The sequence below is a fragment of the Rhinoderma darwinii genome, assembly GCF_050947455.1.
Source record: "Rhinoderma darwinii isolate aRhiDar2 chromosome 1 unlocalized genomic scaffold, aRhiDar2.hap1 SUPER_1_unloc_6, whole genome shotgun sequence".
NCBI classification, from domain to species: Eukaryota; Metazoa; Chordata; class Amphibia; order Anura; family Rhinodermatidae; genus Rhinoderma; species Rhinoderma darwinii.
Window position 1 is genome coordinate 177,148 of NW_027461670.1, and position 18,143 is coordinate 195,290.

Below are 18,143 nucleotides of genomic sequence, written 5' to 3' on the forward strand. Positions count from 1 at the left end.
TGGATATTATATTGTGTTATGAACATGCAGTGGATATTATATTGTGTTATGAACATGCAGTGGATATTATATTGTATTATAAACATGCAGTGGATATTATATTGTATTATAAACATGTAGAGGATATTATATTGTATTATAAACATGCAGTGGATATTATATTGTATTATAAACATGGAGTGGATATTATATTGTATTATAAACATGGAGTGGATATTATATTGTATTATAAACATGCAGTGGATATTATATTGTATTATAAACATGCAGTGGATATTATATTGTATTATAAACATGGAGTGGATATTATATTGTATTATAAACATGCAGTGGATATTATATTGTATTATGAACATGCAGTGGATATTATATTGTATTATAAACATGCAGTGGATATTATATTGTGTTATGAACATGTAGTGGATATTATATTGTATTATGAACATGCAGTGGATATTATATTGTATTATAAACATGCAGTGGATATTATATTGTGTTATGAACATGTAGTGGATATTATATTGTATTATAAACATGTAGTGGATATTATATTGTATTATAAACATGTAGTGGATATTATATTGTATTATAAACATGCAGTGGATATTATATTGTATTATAAACATGCAGTGGATATTATATTGTGTTATAAACATGCAGTGGATATTATATTCTGTTATAAACAGGCAGTGGATATTATATTCTATTATAAACATGCAGTGGATATTATATTGTATTATAAACATGCAGTGGATATTATATTGTATTATAAACATGCAGTGAATATTATATTGTATTATAAACATGCAGTGGATATTATATTGTATTATAAACATGCAGTGGATATTATATTGTATTATAAACATGCAGTGGATATTATATTGTATTATAAACATGTAGTGGATATTATATTGTATTATAAACAGGCAGTGGATATTATATTGTATTATAAACATGCAGTGGATATTATATTGTATTATAAACATGCAGTGGATATTATATTGTGTTATAAACATGCAGTGGATATTATATTGTATTATAAACATGCAGTGGATATTATATTGTATTATAAACATGCAGTGGATATTATATTGTATTATGAACATGCAGTGGATATTATATTGTGTTATGAACATGCAGTGGATATTATATTGTGTTATGAACATGCAGTGGATATTATATTGTATTATAAACATGCAGTGGATATTATATTGTATTATAAACATGTAGAGGATATTATATTGTATTATAAACATGCAGTGGATATTATATTGTATTATAAACATGCAGTGGATATTATATTGTATTATAAACATGCAGTGGATATTATATTGTGTTATAAACATGCAGTGGATATTATATTGTATTATAAACATGCAGTGGATATTATATTGTATTATAAACATGGAGTGGATATTATATTGTATTATAAACATGGAGTGGATATTATATTGTATTATAAACATGTAGTGGATATTATATTGTATTATAAACATGTAGTGGATATTATATTGTATTATAAACATGCAGTGGATATTATATTGTATTATAAACATGTAGTGGATATTATATTGTATTATAAACATGCAGTGGATATTATATTGTATTATAAACATGCAGTGGATATTATATTGTATTATAAACATGGAGTGGATATTATATTGTATTATAAACATGCAGTGGATATTATATTGTATTATAAACATGTAGTGGATATTATATTGTATTATAAACATGCAGTGGATATTATATTGTATTATAAACATGGAGTGGATATTATATTGTATTATAAACATGCAGTGGATATTATATTGTATTATAAACATGTAGTGGATATTATATTGTATTATAAACATGCAGTGGATATTATATTGTATTATGAACATGCAGTGGATATTATATTGTGTTATGAACATGCAGTGGATATTATATTGTGTTATAAACATGCAGTGGATATTATATTGTATTATAAACATGCAGTGGATATTATATTGTATTATAAACATGTAGTGGATATTATATTGTATTATAAACATGCAGTGGATATTATATTGTATTATAAACATGTAGTGGATATTATATTGTATTATAAACATGCAGTGGATATTATATTGTATTATAAACATGGAGTGGATATTATATTGTATTATAAACATGCAGTGGATATTATATTGTATTATAAACATGTAGTGGATATTATATTGTATTATAAACATGCAGTGGATATTATATTGTATTATAAACATGGAGTGGATATTATATTGTATTATAAACATGCAGTGGATATTATATTGTATTATAAACATGGAGTGGATATTATATTGTATTATAAACATGCAGTGGATATTATATTGTATTATAAACAGGCAGTGGATATTATATTGTATTATAAACATGCAGTGGATATTATATTGTATTATAAACATGCAGTGGATATTATATTGTATTATAAACATGCAGTGGATATTATATTGTATTATGGACATGCAGTGGATATTATATTGTATTATAAACATGCAGTGGATATTATATTGTATTATAAACATGCAGTGGATATTATATTGTATTATAAACATGCAGTGGATATTATATTGTATTATGGACATGCAGTGGATATTATATTGTATTATAAACAGGCAGTGGATATTATATTGTATTATAAACATGCAGTGGATATTATATTGTATTATAAACATGCAGTGGATATTATATTGTATTATAAACATGCAGTGGATATTATATTGTATTATGGACATGCAGTGGATATTATATTGTATTATAAACATGCAGTGGATATTATATTGTATTATAAACATGCAGTGGATATTATATTGTGTTATAAACATGCAGTGGATATTATATTGTGTTATAAACATGTAGTGGATATTATATTGTATTATAAACATGCAGTGGATATTATATTGTATTATAAACATGGAGTGGATATTATATTGTATTATAAACATGCAGTGGATATTATATTGTATTATAAACATGTAGAGGATATTATATTGTATTATAAACATGCAGTGGATATTATATTGTATTATAAACATGGAGTGGATATTATATTGTATTATAAACATGGAGTGGATATTATATTGTATTATAAACATGCAGTGGATATTATATTGTATTATAAACATGTAGTGGATATTATATTGTATTATAAACATGCAGTGGATATTATATTGTATTATAAACATGGAGTGGATATTATATTGTATTATAAACATGCAGTGGATATTATATTGTATTATAAACATGCAGTGGATATTATATTGTATTATAAACATGTAGTGGATATTATATTGTATTATAAACATGTAGTGGATATTATATTGTATTATAAACATGCAGTGGATATTATATTGTATTATAAACATGCAGTGGATATTATATTGTGTTATAAACATGCAGTGGATATTATATTGTATTATAAACATGGAGTGGATATTATATTGTATTATAAACATGCAGTGAATATTATATTGTATTATGAACATGTAGTGGATATTATATTGTATTATGGACATGCAGTGAATATTATATTCTGTTATAAACATGCAGTGGATATTATATTGTATTATAAACATGTAGTGGATATTATATTGTATTATAAACATGCAGTGAATATTATATTGTATTATAAACATGCAGTGGATATTATATTGTATTATAAACATGCAGTGGATATTATATTGTGTTATAAACATGCAGTGGATATTATATTCTGTTATAAACATGTAGTGGATATTATATTGTATTATAAACATGCAGTGGATATTATATTGTATTATAAACATGCAGTGGATATTATATTGTATTATAAACATGCAGTGGATATTATATTGTATTATGAACATGTAGTGGATATTATATTGTATTATGGACATGCAGTGAATATTATATTCTGTTATAAACATGCAGTGGATATTATATTGTATTATAAACATGTAGTGGATATTATATTGTATTATAAACATGCAGTGAATATTATATTGTATTATAAACATGCAGTGGATATTATATTCTATTATAAACAGGCAGTGGATATTATATTGTATTATAAACATGCAGTGGATATTATATTGTATTATAAACATGTAGTGGATATTATATTGTATTATAAACATGTAGTGGATATTATATTCTATTATAAACATGCAGTGGATATTATATTGTATTATAAACATGCAGTGGATATTATATTGTATTATAAACATGCAGTGAATATTATATTGTATTATAAACATGCAGTGGATATTATATTGTATTATGAACATGCAGTGGATATTATATTGTATTATAAACATGTAGTGGATATTATATTGTATTATAAGCATGCAGTGGATATTATATTGTATTATAAACATGCAGTGGATATTATATTGTATTATAAACATGCAGTGGATATTATATTGTATTATAAACATGTAGTGGATATTATATTGTATTATAAACATGCAGTGGATATTATATTGTATTATAAACATGCAGTGGATATTATATTGTATTATAAACATGCAGTGGATATTATATTGTGTTATAAACATGTAGTGGATATTATATTGTGTTATAAACATGTAGTGGATATTATATTGTATTATAAACATGCAGTGGATATTATATTGTATTATAAACATGCAGTGGATATTATATTGTGTTATAAACATGTAGTGGATATTATATTGTGTTATAAACATGTAGTGGATGTTATATTGTATTATAAACATGCAGTGGATATTATATATTGCACGGTCTGTATCTTTACGGTTTATAGAATAGGCAGATATAATACGCATGCGTACTAGCACTTTTAGCGTTTCAAGCCTCGTTCTGATTCCTCCCCGCACATTTGATAATCGTGTGTGAGGCAGCGTCTTCCGCTCTCTGATTAGCTGTGGATTGACGAGTGCTCCACTTCTGATGTGCTGATTGGTTGATACTGGATGAGGGACTTGTTTCCTATGCTGTGATTGGTTGTGAGAGCGAGGCTTGGTATTGCTGTCACCGGCTGATGTGAGCGGAGCCACAGCCCGTGCCCGGAACTGAGAGCAGAATAACGGCAAAGTGCGGGGGATCCTGGGGGCCAGTCAACTGCGGGGTGGGTGAAGTATACCGGGGACATGGTGGAGGTGTGTCCCGTGTGTGCAAGATGTGTCCTGTACCAGCCCTGTATATAATGTTCTCTCCTCTATATCCCTGTATATAATGTCCTCTCCTCTATATCCCTGTATATAATGTTCTCTCCTCTATATCCCTGTATATAATGTCCTCTCCTCCTCCTCTATATCCCTGTATATAATGTCCTCTCCTCCTGTATATAATGTCCTCTCCTCCTCCTCTATATCCCTGTATATAATGTCCTCTCCTCCTCTTCTATATCCCTGTATATAATGTCCTCTCCTCCTCCTCTATATCCCTGTATATAATGTCCTCTCCTCCTGTATATAATGTCCTCTCCTCCTCCTCTATATCCCTGTATATAATGTCCTCTCCTCCTCTATCCCTGTATATAATGTCCTCTCCTCCTCCTCTATATCCCTGTATATAATGTCCTCTCCTCCTCCTCTATATCCCTGTATATAATGTCCTCTCCTCTATATCCCTGTATATAATGTCCTCTCCTCTATATCCCTGTATATAAGGTCCTCTCCTCCTCTATATCCCTGTATATAATGTCCTCTCCTCCTCTATAACCCTGTATATAATGTCCTCTCCTCTATATCCCTGTATATAATGTCCTCTCCTCCTCCTCTATATCCCTGTATATAATGTCCTCTCCTCTATATCCCTGTATATAATGTCCTCTCCTCCTCCTCTATATCCCTGTATATAAGGTCCTCTCCTCCTCCTCTATATCCCTGTATGTAATGTCCTCTCCTCCTCTATAACCCTGTATATAATGTCCTCTCCTCTATATCCCTGTATATAATGTTCTCTCCTCTATATCCCTGTATATAATGTCCTCCCCTCCTCTATAGCCCTGTATATAATGTTCTCTCCTCTATATCCCTGTATATAATGTCCTCTCCTCTATATCCCTGTATATAATGTCCTCTCCTCCTCTATATCCCTGTATATAATGTCCTCTCCTCCTCTATATCCCTGTATATAATGTCCTCTCCTCCTCTATATCCCTGTATATAATGTCCTCTCCTCCTCTATATCCCTGTATATAATGTCCTCTCCTCCTCTATATCCCTGTATATAATGTCCTCTCATCCTCTATATCCCTGTATATAATGTCCTCTCCTCCTCTATATCCCTGTATATAATGTCCTCTCCTCCTCTATATCCCTGTATATAATGTCCTCTCCTCCTCTATAACCCTGTATATAATGTCCTCTCCTCCTCTATAGCCCTGTATATAATGTCCTCTCCTCCTCTATAGCCCTGTATATAATGTCCTCTCCTCCTCTATATCCCTGTATATAATGTCCTCTCCTCCTCTATATCCCTGTATATAATGTCCTCTCCTCCTCTATATCCCTGTATATAATGTCCTCTCCTCCTCCTCTATATCCCTGTATATAATGTCCTCTCCTCTATATCCCTGTATATAATGTCATCTCCTCCTCCTCCTCTATATCCCTGTATATAATGTCCTCTCCTCTATATCCCTGTATATAATGTCCTCTCCTCTATATCCCTGTATATAATGTCATCTCCTCCTCCTCCTCTATATCCCTGTATATAATGTCCTCTCCTCCTCCTCCTCCTCCTCCTCTATATCCCTGTATATAATGTCCTCTCCTCTATATAACCCTGTATATAATGTCCTCTCCTCCTCTATATCCCTGTATATAATGTCCTCTGCTCCTCCTCTATATCCCTGTATATAATGTCCTCTCCTCCTCCTCTATATCCCTGTATATAATGTCCTCTCCTCCTCCTCTATATCCCTGTATATAATGTCCTCTCCTCCTCCTCTATATCCCTGTATATAATGTCCTCTCCTCCTCCTCTATATCCCTGTATATAATGTCCTCTCCTCCTCCTCTATATCCCTGTATATAATGTCCTCTCCTCCTCTATATCCCTGTATATAATGTCCTCTCCTCCTCTATATCCCTGTATATAATGTCCTCTCCTCCTCCTCTATATCCCTGTATATAATGTCCTCTCCTCCTCCTCTCTATCCCTGTATATAATGTCCTCTCCTCCTCCTCTCTATCCCTGTATATAATGTCCTCTCCTCCTGTATATAATGTCCTCTCCTCCTCCTCTATATCCCTGTATATAATGTCCTCTTCCTCTCCTCTATATCCCTGTATATAATGTCCTCTCCTCCTCCATATCCCTGTATATAATGTCCTCTCCTCCTCTCTATCCCTGTATATAATGTCCTCTCCTCCTCCTCTATAGCCCTGTATATAATGTCCTCTCCTCCTCCTCTATATCCCTGTATATAATGTCCTCTCCTCCTCCTCTATATCCCTGTATATAATGTCCTCTCCTCCTCCTCTATATCCCTGTATATAATGTCCTCTCCTCCTCCTCTATATCCCTGTATATAATGTCCTCTCCTCCTCCTCTATATCCCTGTATATAATGTCCTCTCCTCCTCCTCTATATCCCTGTATATAATGTCCTCTCCTCCTCCTCTATATCCCTGTATATAATGTCCTCTCCTCCTCCTCTATATCCCTGTATATAATGTCCTCTCCTCCTCCTCTATATCCCTGTATATAATGTCCTCTCCTCCTCCTCTATATCCCTGTATATAATGTCCTCTCCTCCTCCTCCTCCTCCTCTATATCCCTGTATATAAGGTCCTCTCCTCCTCCTCTTTATCCCTGTATATAATGTCCTCTCCTCCTCTTTATCCCTGTATATAATGTCCTCTCCTCCTCTATATCCCTGTATATAATGTCCTCTCCTCCTCTATATCCCTGTATATAATGTCCTCTCCTCCTCTGTATCCCTGTATATAATGTCCTCTCCTCCTCCTCCTCTATATCCCTGTATATAATGTCCTCTCCTCCTCTCTATCCCTGTATATAATGTCCTCTCCTCCTCCTCTATATCCCTGTATATAATGTCCTCTCCTCCTCTCTATCCCTGTATATAATGTCCTCTCCTCCTCTATATCCCTGTATATAATGTCCTTTCCTCCTCTATATCCCTGTATATAATGTCCTCTCCTCCTCTCTATCCCTGTATATAATGTCCTCTCCTCCTCTCTATCCCTGTATAGAATGTCCTCTCCTCCTCTATATCCCTGTATATAATGTCCTCTCCTCCTCTATATCCCTGTATATAATGTCCTCTCCTCCTCTATAACCCTGTATATAATGTCCTCCTCCTCTATATCCCTGTATATAATGTCCTCTCCTCCTCTATAACCCTGTATATAATGTCCTCTCCTCCTCTATATCCCTGTATATAATGTCCTCCCCTCCTCCTCCTCTATATCCCTGTATATAATGTCCTCTCCTCCTCTAACCCTGTATATAATGTCCTCTCCTCCTCTCTATCCCTGTATATAATGTCCTCTCCTCCTCTATATCCCTGTATATAATGTCCTCTCCTCCTCTATAACCCTGTATATAATGTCCTCTCCTCCTCTATATCCCTGTATATAATGTCCTCTCTTCCTCCTCTCCTCTATATCCCTGTATATAATGTCCTCTCCTCCTCCTCTCCTCTATATCCCTGTATATAATGTCCTCTCCTCCTCCTCTCCTCTATATCCCTGTATATAATGTCCTCTCCTCCTCTATAGCCCTGTATATAATGTCCTCTCCTCCTCCTCTATATCCCTGTATATAATGTCCTCTCCTCCTCTATAGCCCTGTATATAATGTCCTCTCCTCCTCCTCCTCTATATAATGTCCTGTCCTCTCCTCCTCTCTATCCCTGTATATAATGTCCTCTCCTCCTCTATATCCCTGTATATAATGTCCTCCCCTCCTCCTCTATATCCCTGTATATAATGTCTTCTCCTCTCTATCCCTGTATATAATGTGCTCTCCTCCTCTCTATCCCTGTATATAATGTCCTCTCCTCCTCTATAACCCTGTATATAATGTCCTCTCCTCCTCTATAACCCTGTATATAATGTCCTCTCCTCCTCTATAACCCTGTATATAATGTCCTCTCCTCCTCTATATCCCTGTATATAATGTCCTCTCCTCCTCCTCTATATCCCTGTATATAATGTCCTCTCCTCCTCCTCTATATCCCTGTATATAATGTCCTCTCCTCCTCCTCTATATCCCTGTATATAATGTCCTCTCCTCCTCCTCTATATCCCTGTATATAATGTCCTCTCCTCCTCCTCTATATCCCTGTATATAAGGTCCTCTCCTCCTCCTCTTTATCCCTGTATATAAGGTCCTCTCCTCCTCTATATCCCTGTATATAATGTCCTCTCCTCCTCTATATCCCTGTATATAATGTCCTCTCCTCCTCTGTATCCCTGTATATAATGTCCTCTCCTCCTCCTCTATATCCCTGTATATAATGTCCTCTCCTCCTCTCTATCCCTGTATATAATGTCCTCTCCTCCTCCTCTATATCCCTGTATATAATGTCCTCTCCTCCTCTCTATCCCTGTATATAATGTCCTCTCCTCCTCTATATCCCTGTATATAATGTCCTTTCCTCCTCTCTATCCCTGTATATAATGTCCTCTCCTCCTCTCTATCCCTGTATATAATGTCCTCTCCTCCTCTCTATCCCTGTATATAATGTCCTCTCCTCCTCTATAACCCTGTATATAATGTCCTCTCCTCCTCTATATCCCTGTATATAATGTCCTCTCCTCCTCTATAACCCTGTATATAATGTCCTCCTCCTCTATATCCCTGTATATAATGTCCTCTCCTCCTCAATAACCCTGTATATAATGTCCTCTCCTCCTCTATATCCCTGTATATAATGTCCTCTCCTCCTCCTCCTCTATATCCCTGTATATAATGTCCTCTCCTCCTCTAACCCTGTATATAATGTCCTCTCCTCCTCTCTATCCCTGTATATAATGTCCTCTCCTCCTCTATATCCCTGTATATAATGTCCTCTCCTCCTCTATAACCCTGTATATAATGTCCTCTCCTCCTCTATATCCCTGTATATAATGTCCTCTCCTCCTCCTCTCCTCTATATCCCTGTATATAATGTCCTCTCCTCCTCCTCTCCTCTATATCCCTGTATATAATGTCCTCTCCTCCTCCTCTCCTCTATATCCCTGTATATAATGTCCTCTCCTCCTCCTCTCCTCTATATCCCTGTATATAATGTCCTCTCCTCCTCTATATCCCTGTATATAATGTCCTCTCCTCCTCCTCTATATCCCTGTATATAATGTCCTCTCCTCCTCTATAGCCCTGTATATAATGTCCTCTCCTCCTCCTCCTCCTCTATATCCCTCTATATAATGTCCTGTCCTCTCCTCCTCTCTATCCCTGTATATAATGTCCTCTCCTCCTCTATATCCCTGTATATAATGTCCTCCCCTCCTCCTCGATATCCCTGTATATAATGTCTTCTCCTCTCTATCCCTGTATATAATGTCCTCTCCTCCTCTCTATCCCTGTATATAATGTCCTCTCCTCCTCTATAACCCTGTATATAATGTCCTCTCCTCCTCTATAACCCTGTATATAATGTCCTCTCCTCCTCTATAACCCTGTATATAATGTCCTCTCCTCCTCTATATCCCTGTATATAATGTCCTCTCCTCCTCTATAACCCTGTATATAATGTCCTCTCCTCCTCTATAACCCTGTATATAATGTCCTCTCCTCCTCTATAACCCTGTATATAATGTCCTCTCCTCCTCTATAATCCCTGTATATAATGTCCTCTCCTCCTCTATAACCCTGTATATAATGTCCTCTCCTCCTCTATAACCCTGTATATAATGTCCTCTCCTCCTCTATATCCCTGTATATAATGTCCTCTCCTCCTCTCTATCCCTGTATATAATGTCCTCTCCTCCTCTCTATCCCTGTATATAATGTCCTCTCCTCCTCTCTATCCCTGTATATAATGTCCTCTCCTCCTCTATATCCCTGTATATAATGTCCTCTCCTCCTCTATATCCCTGTATATAATGTCCTCTCCTCCTCCTCTCCTCTATATCCCTGTATATAAGGTCCTCTCCTCCTCTCTATCCCTGTATATAATGTCCTCTCCTCCTCTATATCCCTGTATATAATGTCCTCTCCTCCTCTATATCCCTGTATATAATGTCCTCTCCTCCTCCTCTCCTCTATATCCCTGTATATAATGTCCTCCCCTCCTCCTCTATATCCCTGTATATAATGTCCTCTCCTCCTCTATATCCCTGTATATAATGTCCTCTCCTCCTCTATCCCTGTATATAATGTCCTCTCCTCCTCTATATCCCTGTATATAATGTCCTCTCCTCCTCCTCTCCTCTATATCCCTGTATATAATGTCCTCCCCTCCTCCTCTATATCCCTGTATATAATGTTCTCTCCTCCTCTCTATCCCTGTATATAATGTCCTCTCCTCCTCTTCCTCTCTGTCCCTGTATATAATGTCCTCTCCTCCTCTATATCCCTGTATATAATGTCCTCTCCTCCTCTATCCCTGTATATAATGTCCTCTCCTCTATATCCCTGTATATAATGTCCTCTCCTCCTCCTCTATATCCCTGTATATAATGTCCTCTCCTCCTCCTCTATATCCCTGTATATAATGTCCTCTCCTCCTCCTCTATATCCCTGTATATAATGTCCTCTCCTCCTCCTCTCTATCCCTGTATATAATGTCCTCTCCTCCTCCTCTATATCCCTGTATATAATGTCCTCTCCTCCTCCTCTATATCCCTGTATATAATGTCCTCTCCTCCTCCTCTATATCCCTGTATATAATGTCCTCTCCTCCTCCTCCTCCTCTATATCCCTGTATATAATGTCCTCTCCTCCTCTATATCCCTGTATATAATGTCCTCCCCTCCTCTTCTATATCCCTGTATATAATGTCCTCTCCTCCTCCTCTATATCCCTGTATATAATGTCCTCTCCTCCTGTATATAATGTCCTCTCCTCTATATCCCTGTATATAATGTCCTCTCCTCCTCCTCTATATCCCTGTATATAATGTCCTCTCCTCCTCCTCTATATCCCTGTATATAATGTCCTCTCCTCCTGTATATAATGTCCTCTCCTCTATATCCCTGTATATAATGTCCTCTCCTCCTCCTCTATATCCCTGTATATAATGTCCTCCCCTCCTCTTCTATATCCCTGTATATAATGTCCTCTCCTCTATATCCCTGTATATAATGTCCTCTCCTCCTGTATATAATGTCCTCTCCTCTATATCCCTGTATATAATTTCCTCTCCTCCTCTATATCCCTGTATATAATGTCCTCTCCTCCTCCTCTATATCCCTTTATATATATTGTCCTCTCCTCCTGTATATAATGTCCTCTCCTCTATATCCCTGTATATAATTTCCTCTCCTCCTCTATATCCCTGTATATAAGGTCCTCTCTACCTCCTCTATATCCCTGTATATAAGGTCCTCTCCTCCTCCTCTATATCCCTGTATATAATGTCCTCTCCTCCTCTCTATCCCTGTATATAATGTCCTCTCTTCCTCTATATCCCTGTATATAATGTCCTCTCCTCCTCTATATCCCTGTATATAATGTCCTCTCCTCCTCTATATCCCTGTATATAATGTCCTCTCCTCTATATCCCTGTATATAATGTTCTCTCTCCTCTTTCTCTATATCCCTGTATATAATGTCCTCTCTTTCTCTATATCCCTGTATATAATGTCCTCTCCTCCTCTATAGCCCTGTATATAATGTCCTCTCCTCCTCTATCCCTGTATATAATGTCCTCTCCTCTATATCCCTGTATATAATGTCCTCTCCTCCTCCTCTATATCCCTGTATATAATGTCCTCTCCTCCTCCTCTATATCCCTGTATATAATGTCCTCTACTCCTCTTCCTCTGTATCCCTGTATATAATGTCCTCTCCTCCTCCTCCTCCTCCTCTATATCCCTGTATATAATGTCCTCTCCTCCTCCTCTATATCCCTGTATATAAGGTCCTCTCCTCCTCCTCTATATCCCTGTATATAAGGTTCTCTCATCCTCCTCCTCTATATCCCTGTATATAATGTCCTCTCCTCTATATCCCTGTATATAATGTTCTCTCTCCTCTTCCTCTATATCCCTGTATATAATGTTCTCTCTCCTCTTCCTCTATATTCCTGTATATAATGTCCTCTCCTCCTCTATAGCCCTGTATATAATGTCCTCTCCTCCTCTATATCCCTGTATATAATGTCCTCTCCTCTATATCCCTGTATATAATGTTCTCTCTCCTCTTCCTCTATATCCCTGTATATAATGTTCTCTCTCCTCTTCCTCTATATCCCTGTATATAATGTCCTCTCCTCCTCTATAGCCTTGTATATAATGTCCTCTCCTCCTCTATCCCTGTATATAATGTCCTCTCCTCCTCTATAGCCCTGTATATAATGTCCTCTCCTCCTCTATCCCTGTATATAATGTCCTTTCCTCCTCTATAGCCCTGTATATAATGTCCTCTCCTCCTCCTCTATATCCCTGTATATAATGTCCTCTCCTCTCCTCTATATCCCTGTATATAATGTCCTCTCCTCCTCTATATCCCTGTATCTAATGTCCTGTCCTCCTCCTCTATATCCCTGTATATAATGTCCTCTCCTCCTCTATATCCCTGTATATAATGTCCTCTCCTCCTCTATATCCCTGTATATAATGTCCTCTCCTCCTCTATATCCCTGTATATAATGTCCTCTCCTCCTCTATATCCCTGTATATAATGTCCTCTCCTCCTCTATATCCCTGTATATAATGTCCTCTCCTCCTCCTCTATATCCCTGTATATAATGTTCTCTCCTCCTCTATATCCCTGTATATAATGTTCTCTCCTCCTCTATATCCCTGTATATAATGTCCTCTCCTCCTCTCTATCCCTGTATATAATGTCCTCTCTTCCTCTATATCCCTGTATATAATGTCCTCTCTTCTATATCCCTGTATATAATGTCCTCTCCTCCTCTTCCTCCTCTATATCCCTGTATATAATGTCCTCTCCTCCTCCTCTATATCCCTGTATATAAGGTCCTCTCCTCCTCCTCCTCCTCTATATCCCTGTATATAATGTCCTCTCCTCCTCCTCCTCTTCCTCTATATCCCTGTATATAATGTCCTCTCCTCCTCCTCTATATCCCTGTATATAAGGTCCTCTCCTCCTCCTCCTCTATATCCCTGTATATAAGGTCCTCTCCTCCTCTATATCCCTGTATATAAGGTCCTCTCCTCCTCCTCTATATCCCTGTATATAATGTCCTCTCCTCCTCTATATCCCTGTATATAATGTCCTCTCTTCCTCTATATCCCTGTATATAAGGTCCTCTCCTCCTCCTCCTCTATATCCCTGTATATAAGGTCCTCTCCTCCTCCTCCTCTATTTCCCTGTATATAATGTCCTCTCCTCCTCTGTATAAAATTCTAGAACAGTGCAGCTTCTAGATTGGATCATTTGTGAAAATTGTGACTGCAGCAGTGGAGGTGACTGGAGTATTAGACATGGTGTAACAGTTGTGACTGCAGCAGTGGAGGTGACTGGAGTACAAATCTTAATCCTTGATGTTCTCTCATACAGAAGAGGATTGTAAATACCGCTAGACTGTCATGTGACCAGAGTGCTGTCCCCCGCAGCCTGGGCGCTATTCTGTAGAACACTCCGCTGTTGTGTGGCTTTAGGTTTTGTGTGTCAGCAGTGTACACATTGGGGGCACGGAGGTCACCTGACAAGCAGACACTGTGATGGTTTTAGTATGGTGCCTGTCGTCGGTGTCACTCGGGTGTCGTGATACAGGAGCAGGGGCTATATCCGCTGGGTTGTAGCTGTAATGGCGGCCATATTGGTTATCACCCAGCTTTACCGGAAACGGATGTAAATAAACATAACTGAGGAGTAGTTGATTTTTGGGGTGATTCTCCTTTGACCATGTGATATTGACTTGTCCTGTGACTTGTATTTTTTTCTCCTCCAGACCCCGAGCTCGGTGCCCAGGATGAGCGTGGAGGCCACGGGTAAACCCCTGAAGGTGGGCTCTCGAGTGGAGGTGATCGGAAAGGGACATCGCGGTACTGTCGCTTTCGTGGGGGCCACACTATTTGCCACAGGGAAATGGGTGGGAGTCATCCTGGATGATGCCAAGGGGAAGAATGATGGCAACGTGCAGGGAAGGAAGTACTTCACCTGTGAAGAGAATCATGGGATATTTGTGCGTCAGTCACAGGTATGTAACTCAGGATCAGTACAGGATAAGTAATGTATGTACACAGTGACTCCACCAGCAGAATAGTGAGTGCAGCTCTGGAGTATAATACAGGATGTAACTCAGGATCAGTACAGGATAAGTAATGTAATGTATGTACACAGTGACTCCACCAGCAGAATAGTGAGTGCAGCTCTGGAGTATAATACAGGATGTAACTCAGCATCAGTACAGGATAAGTAATGTAATGTATGTACACAGTGACTCCACCAGCAGAATAGTGAGTGCAGCTCTGGAGTATAATACAGGATGTAACTCAGGATCAGTGCAGGATAAGTAATGTAATGTATGTGCACAGTGACTCCACCAGCAGAATAGTGAGTGCAGCTCTGGAGTATAATACAGGATGTAACTCCGGATCAGTACAGGATAAGTAATGTATGTACACAGTGACTCCACCAGCAGAATAGTGAGTGCAGCTCTGGAGTATAATACAGGATGTAACTCAGGATCAGAACAGGATAAGTAATGTAATGTATGTACACAGTGACTCCACCAGCAGAATAGTGAGTGCAGCTCTGGAGTATAATACAGGATATAACTCAGGATCAGTACAGGATAAGTAATGTAATGTATGTACACAGTGACTCCACCAGCAGAATAGTGATTGCAGCTCTGGAGTATAATACAGGATATTACTCAGGATCAGTACAGGATAAGTAATGTAATGTATGTACACAGTGACTCCACCAGCAGAATAGTGAGTGCAGCTCTGGAGTATAATACAGGATATAACTCAGGATCAGTACAGGATAAGTAATGTAATGTATGTACACAGTGACTCCACCAGCAGAATAGTGAGTGCAGCTCTGGAGTATAATACAGAATGTAACTCCGGATCAGTACATGATAAGTAATGTATGTACACAGTGACTCCACCAGCAGAATAGTAAGTGCAGCTCTGGAGTATAATACTGGATATAACTCAGGATCAGTACAGGATAAGTAATGTAATGTATGTACACAGTGACTCCACCAGCAGAATAGTGAGTGCAGCTCTGGAGTATAATACAGGATGTAACTCAGGATCAGTACAGGATAAGTAATGTAATGTATGTACACAGTGACTCCACCAGCAGAATAGTGAGTGCAGCTCTGGAGTATAATACAGGATATAACTCAGGATCAGTACAGGATAAGTAATGTAATGTATGTACACAGTGACTCCACCAGCAGAATAGTGAGTGCAGCTCTGGAGTATAATACATGATGTAACTCAGGATCAGTACAGGATAAGTAATGTAATGTATGTACACAGTGACTCCACCACCAGAATAGTGAGTGCAGCTCTGGAGTATAATACAAGACGTTGCTCTCGCGATCAGTACTATCGCACCCCTCCCCCTGTTCTGCGCGCCTCTAGCTGTCATGAGATCTTGCTGCAGCAGAGCTGACTTCTCGTTTCCCGCTTACATCTGCTGCGTGTAGATTTGGTCATGCGTGGTGTTTGCAGGGAGATGGCTGTGTTGTGTGACCCGGGACCTGTCCGGTTGTCTTGACCTCAGTTTCCGGATCGGTTCATTATTCTATTGTACCTTGTGATGTTTGTTCTGTGGTTATTGTGCAGATGAAGCTCGTGACACATCTCCTTTATGTACTCCGCTCTGCTACATCTGTTTGCCTGTGTATTTTATAAACTGTTGTCGAACTACAATTCCCAGCAAGTTTTAGTCATTCCAGGTGTCCCTTATAGCCAGAGCATGTGGAGGTTAAATTGCGTCTTATAACCCTGCGATGTCTCTGGTGGTTTGTAGCGGCCGGACGCCATGTGATGTTCTTATGTGGACTAATGTGTTTTGTTTTTTTTTTAGATTCAAGTGGTAGATGATGGAGCGGACACGACCTCCCCCGAAACCCCGGAACCGGTGGCTACAAAGGTTCTTAAGAGAGGTAAGAGCGTCACTATAACGTATGATCAAGCTTTACATGTTCTCTATGGGCGTGAAAGTGCATGGGACTAGTAACCCATGTAATCTGAAGCTTATAATAGTGCTGGAGTGTTATAAGACGAGCGGCTGATATCAGTCACACATATGATGTAATGTCTCTGGAGGATATAATAGTGCTGGAGTGATATAAGAGGAGCGGCTGATATCAGTCACACATATGATGTAATGTCTCTGGAGGATATAATAGTACTGGAGTGATATAAGAGGAGCGGCTGATATCAGTCACATATGATGTAATGTCTCTGGAGGATATAATAGTACTGGAGTGATATAAGAGGAGCGGCTGATATCAGTCACACATATGATGTAATGTCTCTGGAGGATATAATAGTACTGGAGTGATATAAGAGGAGAGGCTGATATCAGTCACACATATGATGTAATGTCTCTGGAGGATATAATAGTGCTGGAGTGATATAAGAGGAGCGGCTGATATCAGTCACACATATGATGTAATGTCTCTGGAGGATATAATAGTACTGGAGTGTTATAAGAGAAGCGGCTGATATCAGTCACATATATGATGTAATGTCTCTGGAGGATATAATAGTACTGGAGTGATATAAGAGGAGAGGCTGATATCAGTCACATATGATGTAATGTCTCTGGAGGATATAATAGTGCTGGAGTGATATAAGAAGAGCGGCTGAATCAGTCACACATATGATGTAATGTCTCTGGAGGATATAATAGTACTGGAGTGATATAAGAGGAGAGGCTGATATCAGTCACACATATGATGTAATGTCTCTGGAGGATATAATAGTGCTGGAGTGATATAAGAGGAGCGGCTGATATCAGTCACACATATGATGTAATGTCTCTGGAGGATATAATAGTACTGGAGTGTTATAAGAGAAGCGG

The 18,143-nt window shown here is 37.8% G+C and overlaps 1 protein-coding gene across 1 annotated transcript in view; it reads left to right on the plus strand.

The window, feature by feature from the left end:
• The window catches only part of LOC142674681 (dynactin subunit 1-like), a 70,538-nt gene extending 53,247 nt beyond the window's left edge, over nt 1-17,291 (plus strand). The window contains exons 2-3 of the mRNA XM_075847197.1: nt 15,043-15,291; nt 17,142-17,291. Of these exons, the coding sequence (XP_075703312.1) occupies nt 15,043-15,291; nt 17,142-17,291 (399 nt within the window). The remainder of the gene's footprint in view (nt 1-15,042; nt 15,292-17,141) is intronic.
• Nucleotides 17,292-18,143: the final 852 nt, after the last annotated feature.